The sequence below is a fragment of the Colius striatus genome, chromosome 2 (assembly GCF_028858725.1).
Source record: "Colius striatus isolate bColStr4 chromosome 2, bColStr4.1.hap1, whole genome shotgun sequence".
NCBI classification, from domain to species: Eukaryota; Metazoa; Chordata; class Aves; order Coliiformes; family Coliidae; genus Colius; species Colius striatus.
In genome coordinates this window covers 9,702,477-9,720,717 of record NC_084760.1, presented here as the reverse complement: position 1 = coordinate 9,720,717, position 18,241 = coordinate 9,702,477, and the positions used below count along the sequence as shown (strand labels likewise).

The 18,241-nt window shown below is 39.6% G+C and overlaps 1 protein-coding gene across 1 annotated transcript in view; it reads left to right on the top strand.

Annotated features, from left to right (window-relative positions):
• ZNF292 (zinc finger protein 292) overlaps positions 1-18,241 on the top strand; it is a 58,392-nt gene that overhangs the window by 26,866 nt on the left and 13,285 nt on the right. The window contains exons 2-7 of the mRNA XM_061989440.1: positions 1,638-1,792; positions 2,324-2,402; positions 3,918-4,053; positions 13,057-13,259; positions 16,164-16,300; positions 17,544-17,685. Coding sequence (XP_061845424.1) covers positions 1,638-1,792; positions 2,324-2,402; positions 3,918-4,053; positions 13,057-13,259; positions 16,164-16,300; positions 17,544-17,685 — 852 coding nt within the window. The remainder of the gene's footprint in view (positions 1-1,637; positions 1,793-2,323; positions 2,403-3,917; positions 4,054-13,056; positions 13,260-16,163; positions 16,301-17,543; positions 17,686-18,241) is intronic.

Genomic DNA, 18,241 nt, shown 5'->3' with positions numbered 1-18,241 from the left:
AACAAAACTTTAGTTTGTGTGTGTTAAAATTTAGAATCACTGTGTTTTTTTCTTCAGTTATGTGGGGAGTTCTGTAGCAGAAAGCTTTATATTATCCATAGGGCTCTGATTTTTCTTAACAGAACAAGCCTTGTCAGAACTGAACCCATATTGTTACAATTGTTTTAATTACAGCTGAAAGTCACCGTTCCCCTTTGTAGTACTTTCAGTAAATGCCCTTGACAGTATGAGCTACAGAAAATGTTTTTGCACTGAGAAACCTGATTTCTTTCTGTGATGAAAGCGAGTGTTGCACATGAAGGGATAGCAGGAGGTAGTTTTCTACATGCCATCAGCAAGGCCTTGGACTTTGTCTGCAGTAGTATCCTTATAAAGAGATCCATGAAATAGTCCATTTATCCAGGCAATAAAATGAAGTATCTGAACTGTGGGCCTCAGATTTGTGCATAGTATTAGTGGCAGGCTATTTGTGGCATCCTGTCAGGGCTTGACATTGGAGTGGACACTCTCTAACTTCTTTATTAGTGAACTAGGTGAGGGGACAGTGCATACTCAGCGTATTTGCAGATTACTCCAAGTTGATGGGAGCAATCGATACACAGGAGATCATATAATGGCAGGAGTTGGAAGGGGCTTTTAGAGATCATCTAGTCCAATTTCCCTGCTTAAGCAGGTCCACCTAGATCAGATTGCACAGGAACCTAATCTGAGGAAGACCATTCTTCACCGTGAGGGTGACGGCACACTGGAAGGGGCTGCCCAGATGGTTGTGGCATCTCCTTCTCTGGAGACATCCAAACCCACCTGGATGAGTTCCTGTGTGACCTACTCTAGGTGGTCCTGCTCTGGCAGGAAGGTTGGCTGGATGATCTTTCGAGGCCCCTTCCAACCCTTGATATTCTGTGATTCTCTAATTCAGAGGGACCTTAACAGACAGGGAGAGTGGGCTGACATGTAGATCAGCTAAGGTGAGCACAGAGCCCTTCATGTGGGAGGGAGCAGCCCCAGACACCAGTGGAGCCTGGGAACCAGTGGCCAGGGAACAACCTCCTCTACAGCCAGCTGTGTGTCCTCTTCTGCCAGCTACACACTCAACTGTGCTAGCAAGAGTGTGGCCAGCTGGTTGAGGGAGGTAAATCCCTCTTATTGAGGATATGTGGGACTGCATCTAGGTACTGGTGGGAGTGAATACCAATAAATGGTAGTCAGACTCAGAAATATGTCACCCACAGAGGCCGTGGAGTCTGTGTCCTTCAGGGTACTCACAGCTCCATTGGTCATTAATTCAGATATTATACTCTAAAAATAATTAAATATGTGTGTTAGCAGATATGCTTTTTGGGATTTTGTATTTACATATGAATGCAAACCGAATTTTATGGTGATACCATTGGGGGAAAATGTCAGTCATAACATTTTTTTGTATTATAAGAGAAAGATTTTTGTGTGAATTTTAAGACTCAGTTGTTAATGAAACATAAATTTTAAGCAAAAAAGGCATGTTTTGAGAATATAGAATTCATATGAAGGAGGTGGAGGTAATCATTAGGAAGAGCAATCTACAAATGAGGAGTATAGAACTAAAAACTTACATTTATTCCTCAAATCTGAGGTTGGTTATTCCTCTTTCTAAACAGACTTTGCTGGAATATGCAGAAAAGTGGAAAACATCAGAAGACCCTCTGCCCTTGTTAGAGGTGTATACAGTGGCTATCCGAAGTTATGTTAAAGCACGGCCGTATCTTACCTCCGAGTGTGAAAATGTCGCCTTTGTGCTTGAGCGTTTAGCACTGTGAGTATATTTTTCAATTACTAAAAGAAACTTGTACAGTCTAAACTTTTCACTGCCTAAGTGCTTTCCCAATCCAGTTCACAATCAATAGAAAGTCTAATAGGTTAGGAAACACCTCGCTCCCTTCCTTGTGGTGAATGCTGCGTGGGAGAGAATGTGTCTTTATTATGTTACTGGAAATGGAGCAATCTTGAGAAGAATTCCTAGGACAAGTTATCATCCATGGCTTGAAACACTTTGCTGCAGCTGATCTTCATGCTATCTGAAAGTACATCAATTTACACACAGCGTTACAAGGTCAAATTTGAATGCCAATTTCTTCTTTTGTTGTTATTATTAGTGGGTTTTAGAGCGTTTGATGTTGCATCTTCTTGCAAGAGTGTCCCTGGCCACCTTTTCTTTACATGTTCAAACAAAGCAGACTTTTATGGCTTTGGCATTTCACCTGTTTGGGTACTAATATTAAGAATTGTTGATGATATTTTTAAAAGCCACAAATTGCATCAAATAATACTCCTATTTGCCTTCCAGAAGCTGTATTGAACTTCTGCTGTGTCTGCCTCTTGATTTGCCAGAAAATAAATGGGAAGAATTTCAGGCATTTGTACAGGTGAGTTTGAGTCATGAAGTGAAGACTTAATAGCTTTTAAAAATCATTTGGAAACTTAGAGATAGTAAGTGTCTAGCATGTCTGTAGGCTTAGTTTCCTGATGACTGATAAAGATCAAACTCTTCAGCTGGAAATTCTATGTACTATGCAGTAATTACTGTCAGCCATTATCACTCGGCTGTCATAGTTCATGTAGAAGCTTTGGAGGGAAAAAATGTTTAGATACTTGAAAGAAAGCTCATGTTTTAAAAGATATTTGTCTGTTAACACTGTTAGAAATTAAACAATATCATATAAGCCAATTTTTTACTCTTTATGGTTTTATGTTTGAGATTTATTATGAGTGTTGATAATGCAGGATTGTTAGATCTCTTCCAGGGCACTAGCAGTTAAAGATTAGAGCTCTGCTTTAAAGGAGAATGTTGAAACAAGTCTGTTCCTCATTTATCAAAAATATGTGGTGTGAAATTCTGCCTACAGTTCGGGGAAAAAAAAAAGAAGTGGGAGTTAAGGAGAAGGAAAGAATACAGTTACCTCCGGATTCTCAGATGAAATAGTGGAGGAAGAGGCAAGTCTAGTCTTTAGAGCAGATTTTAACTATCAACTATCTGATGTAAATCAGAGGTGTGATTTATGCCAGGAGATACCACAGCCTTCAGAGCAGGTGCAAAAATACAAGTGAGGAGATGACAGAATCACAGAACAATAAGGGTTGTAAAGGACCTCTAGAGATGAGCTAGTCCAACCCCCTTGCTAAAGCAAGTCCACCTCTGTCAGATTACACAGGAACATGTTCAGGTGGGTTTTGAAAACCTCTAGAGATGGAGACTCCACACCCTGCCTGGGAAGCGTGTTCCAGATAAGCTTTTCTGGTGTTTTTAAGACCAGTGTTAGCACATTGCTTTTCAAACCACACTTTGTTCAAGATATTTAATTTGCACTTAATTGTCCCTCTTTTTCCAGAATCTCTCCTGCTGTCTAGATTCAGTATTTTAGTTGATTTTAAGGCTTTAGCCTGCCTTCATCATATTTCCATAGAACTGTGCATTGAGGTCTTACAGCTTAAGTCTTTTGCCTTTACAAAGATACCTTTTTTTTTTCCAGTGTCTCCAGTGAAAGAAAATTGAGCCGCTGAAGAGTCAGAGGCAGGGGGAAGGTAGAGAGTTTAGGCAGGTGGTTCTAGACCAATATGTGAACCAGAGAATTTGCTCATTTGTTTTTAAAAGGGTGCAATATTTCAAAGTCCCATTTCAGAAATCTTTTTAAAGTAGTTCTGTCAATAAATCTCAAGGCAAGCTTGGGACACTGTTTGTTTTTGGTTTCTTTGCCTAAATCTTATGCAACAGAAGCAGAACTTCTGTAGGCTGACTATCAAGATTGTTTTATTATACCGTTTAATTCTTTCTGGTAAAGATTTGGAGGACGGGAGTGGTTATGTAAGGTATAGAGAAGTATAAACCCCACATTTTATTTTTTTCTTACCAATACTTTGTTTTATAAAATATCTCTTATCAGGTGGCTCATAAAAACTTGATGGAAAATGGCAGCAGGGAACTGCATATTTTAACTACGCTTACACAAGAGAAGGGAGTGTGGAAGAACCCAGTGTTGTGTGGTATTCTTTCCCAGGAACAGTTGGATCCAGATAAAGGTAAACTTTAAAATGACGACTGGGGTAAAATATACCTCCTTTTTGTAAGATAATTAAATATTTTTATGATATATGGAAGTATTTATTGAATATAGTTTATGGGATATTTCTAAGCTCTATAAATAAACATACTTGTAAAACTATCTCAATTCTTAGGACACTGTGTTCCTAGGAATATACAAGTGATTTAATGTTGGTATTTTGCATAGAATGTAATCATAGCTGGAGATCTCTGGCTCATTACTTTAAAAGCCATGTGAAGGGAAATTACATACATACTATTTTACCATGGAGTAGGTTCAGTACTGCTAGACAAACATTATTTGACATAAAAGAAAAAAACAAAAACCAAGTATGGCATTTACTCAGTTGTGAAATGCAACCTGCATTAGCAGAGACTCAATTAGACCAGGCTTCTGAGAATGGCTAATATTACTTGCATAGGAAAGGCCTGTAATGATATTTTCCTGATGTATCATTTCCATTGCTAATGATTTGCAGTTCAGAAGCTATATCCCTGCATTAGTAAGTACTACCTGAGGTTTTCTTATTCTTTGCCTAATTGGTTTAGAATCTGTATGAACCACCACAACTAAGTGTCTGCAGCACAGTTACACAGTTCTCATGTCAAGTAAAGTAGTTCCTTTCATTATCTGCCTCCTTTAGCTTGATGCCTGTTTATTTTGTGTGATATTCTCTATTTATTAAAAAGTAAACTAGTCTTACACCTTTTAATGAGCACATCTTTTCAGTAAGACATGATTTGTTAGACCGCTGTCATATCACATCTTCTCTCTTTGGTCTCTTTATGCCATACTATCTTCTAACTTTACTGCCATATTACCCATATTGGGAGATCAAAGGTTTATTCAGCAACAACATGTAGATGTATTGATTTTCCACTTCATTCTGCATTACTTTCGTTATATTTTCTAATATTAGACTTACTTCTGGACTGAACACATGTTTTCTTAAAACTGACTGGTGTAGTCCCAATTTCTTTCTTGAAGAGTACCATCTATTTCAGTGGTAGGATTTTTCCAATAACACACAGGCTATATTTCTGTATGTACAGTTAGGTTTGCATTTTTGCCTGACTAAAATCACGTTGAGGTTTTTATTGACATTTCAGTTTTGTCTTATGCCACATTATGTTGTGTAGTCCTCTTCAGCCATTTATCCTTGGCACAGTTTTACTACCCTGCTTTTATCAGTGTGTTTGTCACCTAGTTCTCTTCCCTCTCCTTTTTGTTTATACAAATGATAGACAGCAGAGGTCCTGGTACAGTTCCTCAGGGAATCCACTGAGAGATTGGGTTTTTTTTTATTTTTTCTTTTAACTGCTAATCTATCCATATAAGTGATCTTCTTTTACTACCAAATTGATATGTTTAGAAGTTTTGAAGGACTTCCTCTAATGCCTTCATTAATTAATTGGATCTCTCTTATAAGTCAGATAAGTCCAATTAATGTGTAATGTGATTATTTTGGATTTTTAAAGAATTATAGTTACTATTTCATTCAATGATAAAAATCTCTTCCAGCTGAAACAAGTCTGTGACTCACATTTTGACACTTCTTATAATAATTTATTGTGCCTCTAGTATCCCTGGAAAGGTGATGGAACAACTCACTCTGAATGTCATCACTAAACATATGAAGGAAAAGATGATTATCAGGGGGAGTCAACATGGCTTCACCAAGGGGAAATCCTGTTTGACCAACCTGATGCCTTCTATGAGTGCATAACCAGCTGGCTAGATGAGGGGAGAGCAGTGGATGTCATCTACCTTGACTTCAGCAAGGCTTTTGACACTGTCTCCCACAACATCCTCATCAGAAAGCTTAAGCAATGTGGCTTGGATGAATGGACAGTGAGGTGGATTGAGAGGTGGCTGAATGACAGGGCCCAGAGGGTGCTGATCAATGGCACAGAGTCAAGTTGGAGGCCTGTGGCCAGTGGAGTTCCACAGGGATTGGTGCCTGGGCCAGTCTTGTTCAACATCTTCATCAACGGCCTGGATGAGGGGACAGAGTGTACCCTCAGCAAGTTCGCTGATGGCACCAAATTGGGAGCACTGGCTGATTCCCCAGAGGCTGTGCTGCCATTCAGCGGGATCTTGACCAGCTTGAGAGTTGGGCAGAGAGAGGAACCTCATGAGGTTCAACAAGGACAAGTGCAGAGTCCTGCATCTGGGAAGGAACAACCCCCTGCACCAGGACAGGCTGGGAATTGACCTGCTGGAGAGCAGCTCTGCAGAGAGAGACCTAGGAGTGCTGGTTGATAATAAACTGACCATGAGCCAGCAATGTGCTCTCGTGGCCAAGAAGGCCACTGGCATCCTGGGATGCATCAAGAAGAGTGTGGGTGGCAGGTCGAGGGAGGTTCTGCTCCCCCTCTGCTCTGTCCTGGTGAGGTCCCATCTGGAGTCCTGTGTCCAGTTCTGGGCTCCTCAGCTCAAGAGGGACAGGGAACTGGGACTTTGCCTTTTTTTTGTATTCAGAAGCTTCATTTGTCTCCCCATCCAGGTAACAGTGGCAATGTAGAAACCATTTTTTACATCTGTACAAGTAGTTTTTGTGGTTTTGAGACTCAATGATCCTGGATATGTTTAACTTACTTTCAAGGAATTAGCTTCCTGGGTGTTCCTTTTTAATCTCACTGGGACCAGTGCTGACCCCAAGTTGTAGTTACCCAGAGCATTTGTGTGTAAGACCAGAAGAATTTCTCAGTAATTATTAAATCTTACTGTCTTACCTTTGTAAGAGAGTGCCACATGATGGAACCATCATCTTTTTGAGTGAAGATGAGCAATCTTTTGATTTTGTGTAAAAGAAGAGTTGTCACTGGCTTTCTCTTTTCCAGGTTGTTAGGTTAGGTGGCATTTCAAGCCTGGGGATGTAAGTCAGCCTTCATAACTTTCAATTTTGTACCATATTGTCATCTGTTCAGCCAACATGAAGCGTTTGGCTGGGAGTGGAGTGCCATGCTGTGGGTATGTTGGGAGGTTTTTCCATCTTTGTATCAATGGCAAGATTGTCATAGTACATATCCATATTTCTGTTACTCAGTTAACAATCTCTTCTGTAGCTTTTGTCATCCTCTCCAATACCTCATTGTTTTGTGTCATCTTTTTCCTAATTTGAAAGATATCGTAGTAATACCAAGACTCTGTTGCCCAGAGAGCTGGTTTTCTTGTCTATAATCCAGCACTCCCAGTGGCTACCACTTATCCTCTCTCAGCAGCCTTAACTGCAGATTTGGGCAATTGTAAACTTCACTTAAGGGATTTTCCCAAGTATTTTAGTGGGGTGTTATCATTTGGCTATTCTGGTCGGCCTTCTTGCTTAGGGTACCAAAGACTGAAAGTTAAAGTATGCCTGAGTGGTTTGGGTTATATGATAGCCTATGCAATGGTAAAACATTCTGCTGCTCCGCTTCCATCTTTGGTTTCTGTCAGTGTGGCTTGTGCTCTTCAGCATGGACCTGTTTTTTCATCCTCAGGGTTGTCATTTTCTTGTAGTGATGGTGAAATCCTTCAAAGCTCTCGTTGGTAACTCCTCTCTCACTGGTTATCCTTGAACAGTTCAACCTGGATGTCAGTAATGAAGTTCTTGAATTTTTCATAATTTTAAATGTTGGAGGCAGACTTCCAAAGTGTGTCCCACTGAGAATTGGTTCAAGGATACAAACATCACTATTCAGAGGTTTTCAAGGTAGATAACAGGCAGGTTAGAATTTAAACAGCCATCATGGATCTGTTTTCAGTAATCAGAGCATCTGCCACCAGAAGTCGAATGATACCGGCAGCCTCACTGTTTTTTAAAACAAAACAAAGTGTTTGCATCCTGGGTGTATGCAAAGCAGCTACCTGGAACTTATTTTACCGTTTCACCAGACAATATGCCACCATAGAAGCATCCAGGATTGGTGCTGCATTCAGTAGAATTGTGCTGAGATGTTTGCATGAAGGATTCTGAGACCCAGCTCCAGGTAAATATGAAAACACGAAGTACAGCTCAGAGTCACCCACGGTGTGAACGCACATGTGGACTAACACTTGAAGATGCCTAAAGAAGTTACTGACTGGTAACTGAAGTTCTTTGAGATGGATAGTCCACATGTACATTCACCTCCTGCCTTCATCCTCCTTGGCCAGAGCGAGTTTGAGAAGAGGAAAAGGACTGTGGTACGTTAATCTATACATACCCAAGAACTGGTGAAGGGTAGAGTTAGGATTATGAGTGCTTTCAGTAAGGTAAAAAATTCTTTGTTCCATGCTCTACAAGTCAGCCAAAACATAACATACATGTGGACTGTCCACCATAGAGAACTTACTACTGCAGAAAGAATTATGCTCACATCTTCTTCATGCTCTTGTGTGCTACTACTACAGAACTGTGCTCACGTCTTTTTAATGCTCGTGTGCTACTAATCCATAGATTATCTCTTCTCTGTCTTTAATTCATGTATGCTATGAGCGTTACCCACGATAAAAGTTCATCGTAGGTCTTGTGGACTTGACATGAAATCACTTGGTAGTATGGCCTGAGACTTCAGCTATGGGATTCAAGGGAGTAACAGGGAAACTGTGTCTAAAAGTTTAAACAGCTTTTAGAACTGTAAGTATCTCCAAGTTGATGTGCCAGAGTTAGTAGATCATAGTACCATCTGTTAGATGTCTTCTGCTTGTCTTTTCTTCCCTCGTGTTAGTTCTGTAATTTTACATGAGTTCTGCACAGGCCTTGCACAAAGATAAGTTGTGAATTTCAACGGATGATGGAGCATTTCACAAAAGCAACATTTAATGATTTTTCCAAGAATCATGCTATTGATAAATTATATCATTCTCATTCAATACTTCCCTTTTTTTGCTCAAAAAGATTGACTAGCATGTGCTGGAAAGGCACTTGTGTCTCAAAGCATTTTTATGAAATTTATATTTGTTATGGTAAACTAACAGTTTGTCCACCATAACTTTGGAAGTAGACATGACACTGTGAAATGTGTTTGAAAAATAGTTTATAATAAAAGACTACCAAACCTTGTCTTTGGGGCTGTCCTACCATAGCCTTGCTCCTGCAACCTTGACACTTTTTTGTCTCAATGTCATATATAGTTAACTTACAAAATAAATATAATTATAACCTGTGTTTTGAATGAGCTTTCAAATGTTAACTGTAATGATTATAATCACTTGGATTAAAATAGAGACCTAAAAGCTCATATGTAGCTTTAACCCAGAGGTCTTCCTATATCTGGTTGAGAAGATAACAGAAAATGTTCTGGTGCTTACGCAGGTAGGCTGGCTGAAGCTATAAACACTGAAGAGAGGGGATTACTGAGCACTAGCAGATTGCAGTCTCTAAAACATTAAATGTAGTAATTATAATAATAAATCACAGTGGGATGTCTTGGGTTACCAATATAGCTTAAAGTCTAAGGTCTTCCTGTATCTTATTACAGAAATAAGGTTAAATGTTCCAGTGTTATTCCAGGCAGATGAGCTGGGAGTAAGCACAGTGGGTTGAAAGGATTACTGGTACCTGGCAGGAGGGAGAGCAAGGCTAAAACTATTGAATGTAATCAATCACTGGGTCATTTGTAGGTTGACAAAGAATATGAACATTTTCTGTAAGGCATTAGTAGTGGCATTAAAGGAGCATTTATTCTGCTATTTAAAGGCAAATGTCTTCTAATAAACACAAAAATGGTTACCATTTGTCTGTGAGTTACAGTTTTCCTTTGTTCCTCTGTAAATGGTTATATCTTTGTTGATATGGAGACAGGAAGAAAGAACTTGCGTTTGACTGAATTTTAGACATCACTGTCATGGCTTAAGCCCAGCCCAGGACAAAGCACCACACAGCTGCTCACTCACTGCCCACACCACCTGTGGTGGGATGAGGAGGAGAAAAGATAACCAAGGGCCTTGTGGAACAAGCTGGAACATAAGTTCCAAAGAACACAAGGAAGAATTTCTTTGTATTCAGGTGAGGGAGCACTGGAAGGGGCTGCCCAGATGGGTTGTGGAGTCTCCTTCTCTGGAGACATTCAAACCCACCTGGATGAGTTCCTGTGTGACCTACTCTAGGTGGTCCTGCTCTGGCAGGGGGGTTGCACTGGATGGTCTTTCGAAGTCCCTTCCAACCCTTAAGATTCTGTGAACAAGACAAGGGTAGGGTGGGCTCTGTCACTAGTTATGGTTCTAGGCAAAAGAGAGTCAACTTGGGGAAGAAAACAAGACCGATTTAATCCACTGCCAACCAGAAAGACCAGACAGAAAGCAAACCAGCAGGATGATACAGTGAGAAAAACATTAATACCATCTTCCCAGGCTCAGCTCCCTGCTTCTGGTATCTCTACTCCTTTCCCCTCAGGGGAGTAGGGAATGGGGGTTGGGTTCAGCCCCTCACAAGTGGTCTCTGTCATTCCTTCTTCCTGCTCAGAGCAGAAAGATTCCTCACATTCTTCCTCTGCTCCAACATGGGGGCCCTCCCATGGGATACACTCCCTAATGAAAATCTCCAGATTGAGTCCTTTCCAAGGCCTGCAGCTCCTCACAAACCTCTCCCTATGGGTCTCCTCAGTAGCAGCACAACTCCAGGCACATTCTGCTCCAAAACTACCTGCCACAGTCACGGCCCCTCTGGGCACAGCCACCCCTTCTGCCATGGGGGCTTCCATGAGCTGCTGGCAGATCTCAGCTTCACTGTTATTCTCTGTAGGTCTCGCCACGGGATGTGTCTGCTTCAGCACACCTCCTCCTCCTCCTCTCTTCCCTCACTGACCTTAGAGTCACCTAAGGTTGCCTGCATGGTCACTTTTCTTTCATCTTAATCCTTCCACCTCCTCCTCCCGCTGCACGTTTCCCCTTTTGAAATAGTGATCACAAAGGCACACGACTGGCCCAGCCTGGGCCAGAGGTGGATCTGACACACAGCCAGGGGACGTTTCAAGCAACTTCTAACAGCAGCCACTGCTGCAGCCTCCTCCTTCTGTTACCAAAAACCCAGCTCCACGCAAACCCAACACAGCAAGTGAGCCATTGCTGAGTATTTTAGCAGTGCACAAGGATCCTGAGCAAATAACTGGCAAGTTAGTTGAAATGGTAATTCAACCATAAATCTGGAAGCGCATGAAAGATAAGGATGGAGTCTAAAAGGCCTAATTTCTGCAAAAGGCAATATATTCTGCCTATAAATGATAAAAAAGGAAACAGTTGACCTAATTTCTACTGCAAGATGAGCTTTTAGTAATATCCTGCATAGGATATTACTGGCTAGAAGAAAGAGAAATCATGAGGTAAAATGAAAGACAGTCATGAATCAAAAACTAACTAGGATGGGAGGAAACAAAATGAGATTATATTTTTTTCTTTAAGTAAACCTCATGTTTGGTTTACTAGCACTTCAAATTATGGAGAGGTAACTGATTTTGGAGATGCTGAAACTAATTATTTCATCAAGACTAAATAAGCCTTTGAAAGTCAACAAAGTATGCGTTAGATGAATGAGCAACATGATTTAATGAGTGTTTCTACCTAGATGTATCAGAAAGTGGGCACTGCAAACCATAGAATCATCGAATGGTAGGGATTGGAAGGGACCTTAGAGATCATCTAGTCCACCCCCCCTGCAGAAGCAGGGTCACCTAGATCAGGTCACATAGGAACATGTTCAGGTGGTTCTTGAAGACCTCCAAGGAAGGAGACTCCACAACCCCTCTGGGCAGCCTGTGCCAGGGCTCCCTCACCTCAACACTGACATAATTTTTTCTTATATTTAAATGGAACTATTTGTGTTCCAGCTTCATCCTATTACCCCTTGTCTTGTTGCTAGATACCATCAAAAAAAAGGATGCCCCAACCTCAGGAAAGGGGTGATAAAAATGCTCAAAGGCTGGAAAAGGTCTCATTTAGAAATGGTGAAGTTTTTACCCTAGCATTGAAAGAGTATCATGAATCTGCTGGTTTTCAGTAAAGAATTGAAACAAAGGACAGTAGAAAATTCTGTCACTGTTAAAAGGCAAGGGAATGTGTCATGAAATTAAGATGTGGGTAATTGAAAACAAACAGATTTTTCATGCAGTATGTAACTAGCTTGTGGAAACACTTGTGTCATGAGGATATTATCTCTGTGTCCAGTTTTAATAACTAAATATTGTGGAGATAGTACTAAACTTTATGTTTCAAAGCTGAAGTAATTTTGGTCTTGAGGATCTGGATGAGACCTGAGATGAGGGATACATAAGCGCAGAAACATAATCCTATGCTCCTTTTTTTCCTTCACGATTCTTATTCCTTCCACTGAAGCACCTGGAGTTGGGTTGTTAGCACAGGCAATAGTTTTTGTTCTAATAGCAGCATACCTACAGAAAATAGTTGAATAAAATACAACCATTCCTATGTTTATGAGTTCTAAACTATACAATCAAGTACAACTTAGAACAAGGTTCTTTTTCTCCAGGAAACCTCTTTGTCTGAAAAACTTTTAAAGGAGTTTGACTGCATTGTGTGAATGTGTAACACAAAATATTCAACATAATAAAAAGAGCTTCAGATGCTTCTACACTTCTCACATGTATCCTTCTGTAGCAAGGTCTTTAACTGTTATCTAAGGAGTAGCACAAACACATAAAGAAGGATGTGAGAGAAATGATTTTGTGTCATTTATCTTGCTGTAGAACTGTAATTAAACAGTATCTAAATATTTTAATATCTATGTGCTTTCTGAATCTGTTTTGTGTGCAGCTATTTTGACAAGAAATTAGAGTGAATTAGAACTTGCAAGGAAATAAAAGGTCTCTTATAGCAGAAAATCTTAACAATAAACACACACAGTTCTGAATGATGCTCTTTCTCATCTGTGCTTCGTACTTCTGTACCTTTTTTGACCTTTGTAAATTTCAGGGGTTAACCATGAATGGATAAGTGCTATTTGTTAACTCCATAACCTGTTGTGAGATGTTTATGTGATGTTTTGTCTTGTTTTTCTTTGAAGTGAATGAATTTTTAGTGTTTGAAGGCCCCGTCCTGCTGGATATGCGTATTAAGCATCTAATGAAAACAAAGCAATTAACGCAAGCTACTGCGCTGGCCAAACTGTGCTCTGACCATCCAGAAATCAGTGCTAAAGGCAATTTCAAGCAAACCTACCTGGTCTGTCTTTGTTCAGGATCACCAAATGAAAAGCTAATGGAAGAAGTAAGTAAAAATGAGTAACTTTTTTTAAACTTATTTCTTTATTCATAATGAAGTCACTTGTGTCCAGCTCTGGGCTCCTCAGCTCAAGAGGGACAGGGAAGTGCTGGAGAGAGGCCAGTACAGGGCCACCAAGATGATCAGAGGACTGGAACATCTTCCTTATGAGGAAAGGCTGCAGGACCTGGGGCTGTTTAGTCTGGAGAAGAGGAGACTGAGGGAGCATCTCATTAATATTTACAAATATCTAGATGATGGGTGTCAGGAGGTTGGGGGATCACTTTTTTTTGTAGTGTCCAGTGACAGGACAAGGGGTAATGGAAAGAAGCTGGAACACAAAAAGTTCCATTTAAACATCAGATAAAACTATGTCAGTGTTGAGATGAGGGAGCCCTGGCATAGGCTGCCCAGGGAGGGTGTGGAGGCTCCTTCCTTGGACATTTTCAAAACCCATGTGGACACATTCCTGTGTGACCTGATCTAGGTGGACCTGCTTGAGCAAGGGGGTTGGACTAGATGATCTGTGAAGGTCCCTTGCAACCCTACCATCCTGTGATTCTAGGATTCTAATCATAGACTGTTTTTCTGTAGAATTTTTTCTTTTAAAATATGACCTAAAATCATTGGTGTTTTGTTTTTTCTTTTTATTTAAGTCACTTCTAAACCAACTAGTAATGATTAAAACACCTGGGAAAGTGTTGTTATGTCACTAGGAGGCATCTTGTGTCTGACATACCTTTCTTTGATTTCACTTGAGTATTGTAAAACTCTGCCTCAGATCCCATTAGTAAGGTGAAGATCATGGTTTTCCCATTTTTACTGTTTTAATTGTAGTGTTGGAAAAGTTTCCTACCCTAGATATAGACTCAATTCTAAGGTGAAAGCTTCTATCACTGGGAACTTGTTTCTGATGCTCAGTAGGGTTGGACTGGTCGTACCCTTTTAGCTCTGGCTGCCGTAGACCCTGCCAGAGCAGGCTCAGGAGGAGCTGTGACAGGGCTGTGCAATCTCGTGTTGTGCTTGCTGAAGACTCAATGAAACTTGGAATTTGTGACCCTGCAAACATTCTTCCTTCATTACTCAACCCAACCACACTCCCAGAGTGGCATGGGCTCAGTCAGGGAATGAATCGTAAGTCCTGTGGACAGAAGGAATGGTGTAGCTTTGTTTCTTAGGATGCCATAACACCCAGTTTAAACTGTGTTTTTACAGAGAGCGTAATTCAGGTTATTTACAAACCTTGGATTGTTTGATTTGCTTAGCTTTGCAGCTTCAGCTGCAGCATGGTTTGTAGTATTACTAACAACTCTGGAAATGTCAAGTATTACCAGGAGAAGGCAGATATGCTACTGATGTGTCGAGATGGTGTTCTGAACTGAGAAGGATAGATTGCCATTTTTTACTGTGAGAACAGTAAGAAAATGTGCAGAGAAGGTGAACTGTAAAGAAGCACAGGTCACTTGTTAGTAGCGTGGGAGTTTTTTATGTCCATTCAGAATAGATGGAAAAGTAGCATTTGAGCTACTTTTCAGCTTGGATTAGTCTATTAGTTTACTTCAATAATGTGGAGAGTTCAGATCTGTGGGATATGAAATGCTAGACTAACAGATTTGATGAGTGGACCTGTACAGACCTTTGCTGGAAACTGGGTCCCACAGGAACTCTGAAAGGATGGAAAAACATTTTAGAGGAAATATCTTTTTATTCTATGTTCAGTTTCCCATATTCTTCCCTAAGCTTTTAACTGATGGTTCTTGTGTGAGATGGGGCACTGAGCAAAGCAGACCTTCAGTCTAAATTGATATTACAGTTACGTTGATCCATCCCCTCTGAATTCTTGAGAAATACAGTTTTATTTACAAGATGACTTTAAGATTATTAAAACTCAAAAGGTGTTCAATGAGGGGTGATTATAGTATAGTTAGAAAGTGTCAATTTAGAAGCAAAAATGAGTTGCTCTACTCTTCAAAATTCTCATTTAATTGCTGGACCAATAGCTGGATACCACGTGCCCAACCAAGCTGTGCTGCCACCTTACACAAAGTACCAGACTAGCTGGGTGTTTGAGTGGGCACTTCAGTTTCTTGCTTTGGATGGTCTTGTGATTTCTCTAGAGAGACTTCCAAGAGTGTTATTGCAATGCTCAAGTTATTCTTCAGCTGCCAATGTCAAAGAATATATACCAACATGTTCTGCCAGATGTGCTAATTTATATAATCAAACCAGTTTGCTGAGAATCAAATCAGACAGGAGTTGTTACAACAAGTGTGCTGATTCAGCACTGATATAGCTATCTAATACTACTGGGTGACTGGATTGTTGTTTGTTTTGCTATGACACTTAAGTGCTTGAGCAAATAAGTTACACTACAGAGGCTGTAATGTTGTTCTAGAGAAGCATTCAGTGTACCTGCTGCTTTCTGTACAGATTCCTTTTTTACCTGTCTTTCATTTTATAAAATACTGGAACATTCATGTTCATCCTTGGGTTCATTAATCACCCAGCTATTATATTAAAGCAGTGAGAACACCAGTGACTAGCATTTCAGGTAATAATCTTGTTATGTTAGGCTGCAATTTAAGGCTATGAATCTGCTTATTGCAATTATTGTATGTATGTAATACATATTAATAATATTGTATTTTAAACTTTTTAGATGACTGGGACAGTAGAAAAAAATGAGAAACAAGTTTATAGTAACTTGAATGAAATGGGTTTTCTGGTGGCAATAATCTCTTTTGACGCTATCTAGAAACACACTGATTTGCTTTCAAGCTTATCTCTATGTGATAGACTTAAATATTCACTGAGTTCTAAATTACTATCTTTTTGCAAAGAATGAGATGACTAATTGTCTGAAAAGGAAACCGCTTTCTTAGTCTTGGTCTTTTCTTTCCTCCCTTCTAGATTGCAGAAGTAGATTGCAAAGATGCTCTAGAAATGATCTGTAACCTAGAGTCTGATGGAGATGAAAAAAGTGCTCTGATTTTGTGTGCAGCATTTCTGTCTCGCCAGCTGCAGCAAGGAGAGATGTACTGTGCCTGGTGAGTTGAAATATCGTTTTTCTGTCTAGTGGAACAAAAAACTAGTTTTGGGAAGATGGAGCTGATATATAAGGCATGAGTTATCTTTCTTTAGCTGATAAAATCTATGAGCTAAACACGAAGGAGATAAAGCTTTTGGAAAGGTAAAAAGGAAAAGTAAAAAACAGTATTTGACAAGATTAGCTTCCATTACAGGAATGTGAAGGCTGTGTGTGTGGTGAGGCATTTACAAATACCAGTAGCTGGTTAATAATTTTTCTTGACAACAGTGTTACACTGTAGAAATAAGGAATTTAATATCTGCAGGCAGATTGTCAGCATTATGTCAATATTTAATGCAAAAGTACTGTTCCCGTCTGTGCTTAATTCGTAACACAGTATTTCTTTCTCTAACAGACTTCTAGAAAAGAAGAAGCTTTTCACTACTATTACCAAAATAATAAACTAGATTAAGATACATATTATTTAGGGCTTACTTTCTTCAATGGGTGAACAAATAACTGGTCTTTGTTAGCAGATATTTGAGCTGCTAGAGACTAAATTTCCAACCATTAAGAATTTGGTTGTGCTTCCAAACCTGTACAATTCCTGAACAATTTGCCTTGTTTGTGCACTTCCTTTGTATGTGCAGCAGTAGGAGAACATCTGCTAATGCAAGATTTTGCCTTAACAGATTCTGCTAAAGGTTGAGGGGTTACACCATTCCACAAGGTACTAAATACTTTGCATCTAAGGAGAAATGATCTAGTGAGTTAATGTAGATACAGTAATATTGTTTGTCTGTGGGGGCTAGTTTTTCAGTAAATGACAGATTCATCTCTTAAAGCAAAACAGCTCAAGAAAAATTTACCTACAACAGAGAAAAGCCATCTTCCTATAGCTGTTAGCAATTACTGAGAACTCAGAAGTGTAAAACTCCAGTCTGTGAAGAGTAAACTACTTTGTGAGACTTTTTTTCAAGACCACATTGTAAGTCTTCTGAATTGTGCAGCATAAATTGTGGTAATACTGGTTTTATTCTAATCTGTCTTTCTAGAATTGAGTCATTGTAATAGTTTTGAAAATTAGATACTAATAATGTGGGTGTATTAATGAAAGCTTTTCTCTGTAAGACAAGGTGTGAATAAATTCAGATTTTTTTCCTTTACCAAGGACAAAACAGAAACTGTTCTCAACATTGCATTTCTTGTGATCAGATTAGTGGTTGCATTGCTGGCCCTGAAATATTGTTCTCTTGTTCTAGGGAACTGACTCTTTTCTGGAGTAAACTGCAGCAAAGGGTAGAGCCTTCTATTCAAGTGTATCTAGAGAGATGTCGACAACTTTCTGTGTTAACTAAGACTGTTTATCACATTTTCTTCCTGATTAAAGTAATTAATTCAGAGGTAAGGATACTCCTGAAAGAATATTTTTGGCACTTTTAATGGAATTGTAATCAGGAAAATCTATGAAAGCTGCTTAGCCATCCAGTCTCTTTATGTAGGATCAGCTTTGGGGCGATCTTGATTGGTTTTAGCAAAGGCCATAGCAACTTCCTTCTGTAGATAAACTGTAAGTCGATTCATTTTGAATCATTACAACTTCTTTGTTCTTTTGGGGAAAGAAATTAAGGGATAAACAGACTGGATGCCACAACTGAGATGAAGGGAAGACAAATGGTGAGGTTATAGCCTTCTGCAATTGTTCATGTCCTCCAAATGAGGTCTTTTCTGTTAGCAGGTCCTAACATTCCTCTTCATTACTTTATGTATTTCGGATGTTGCAGAAAATGGAGAGGAAAAACTTACGAAGAAAGGAAATGAAGGCTGTATATTATTGTATAAGAACATTACAGAAACAACCAAAAACATACAAAAACCCCCTTTTGAATTACCACTAAGAATGCAGTTTGTTTTGATAAATTAAATTCCTGCCTTTTGTGGACTTTATACAGTGTTCTGT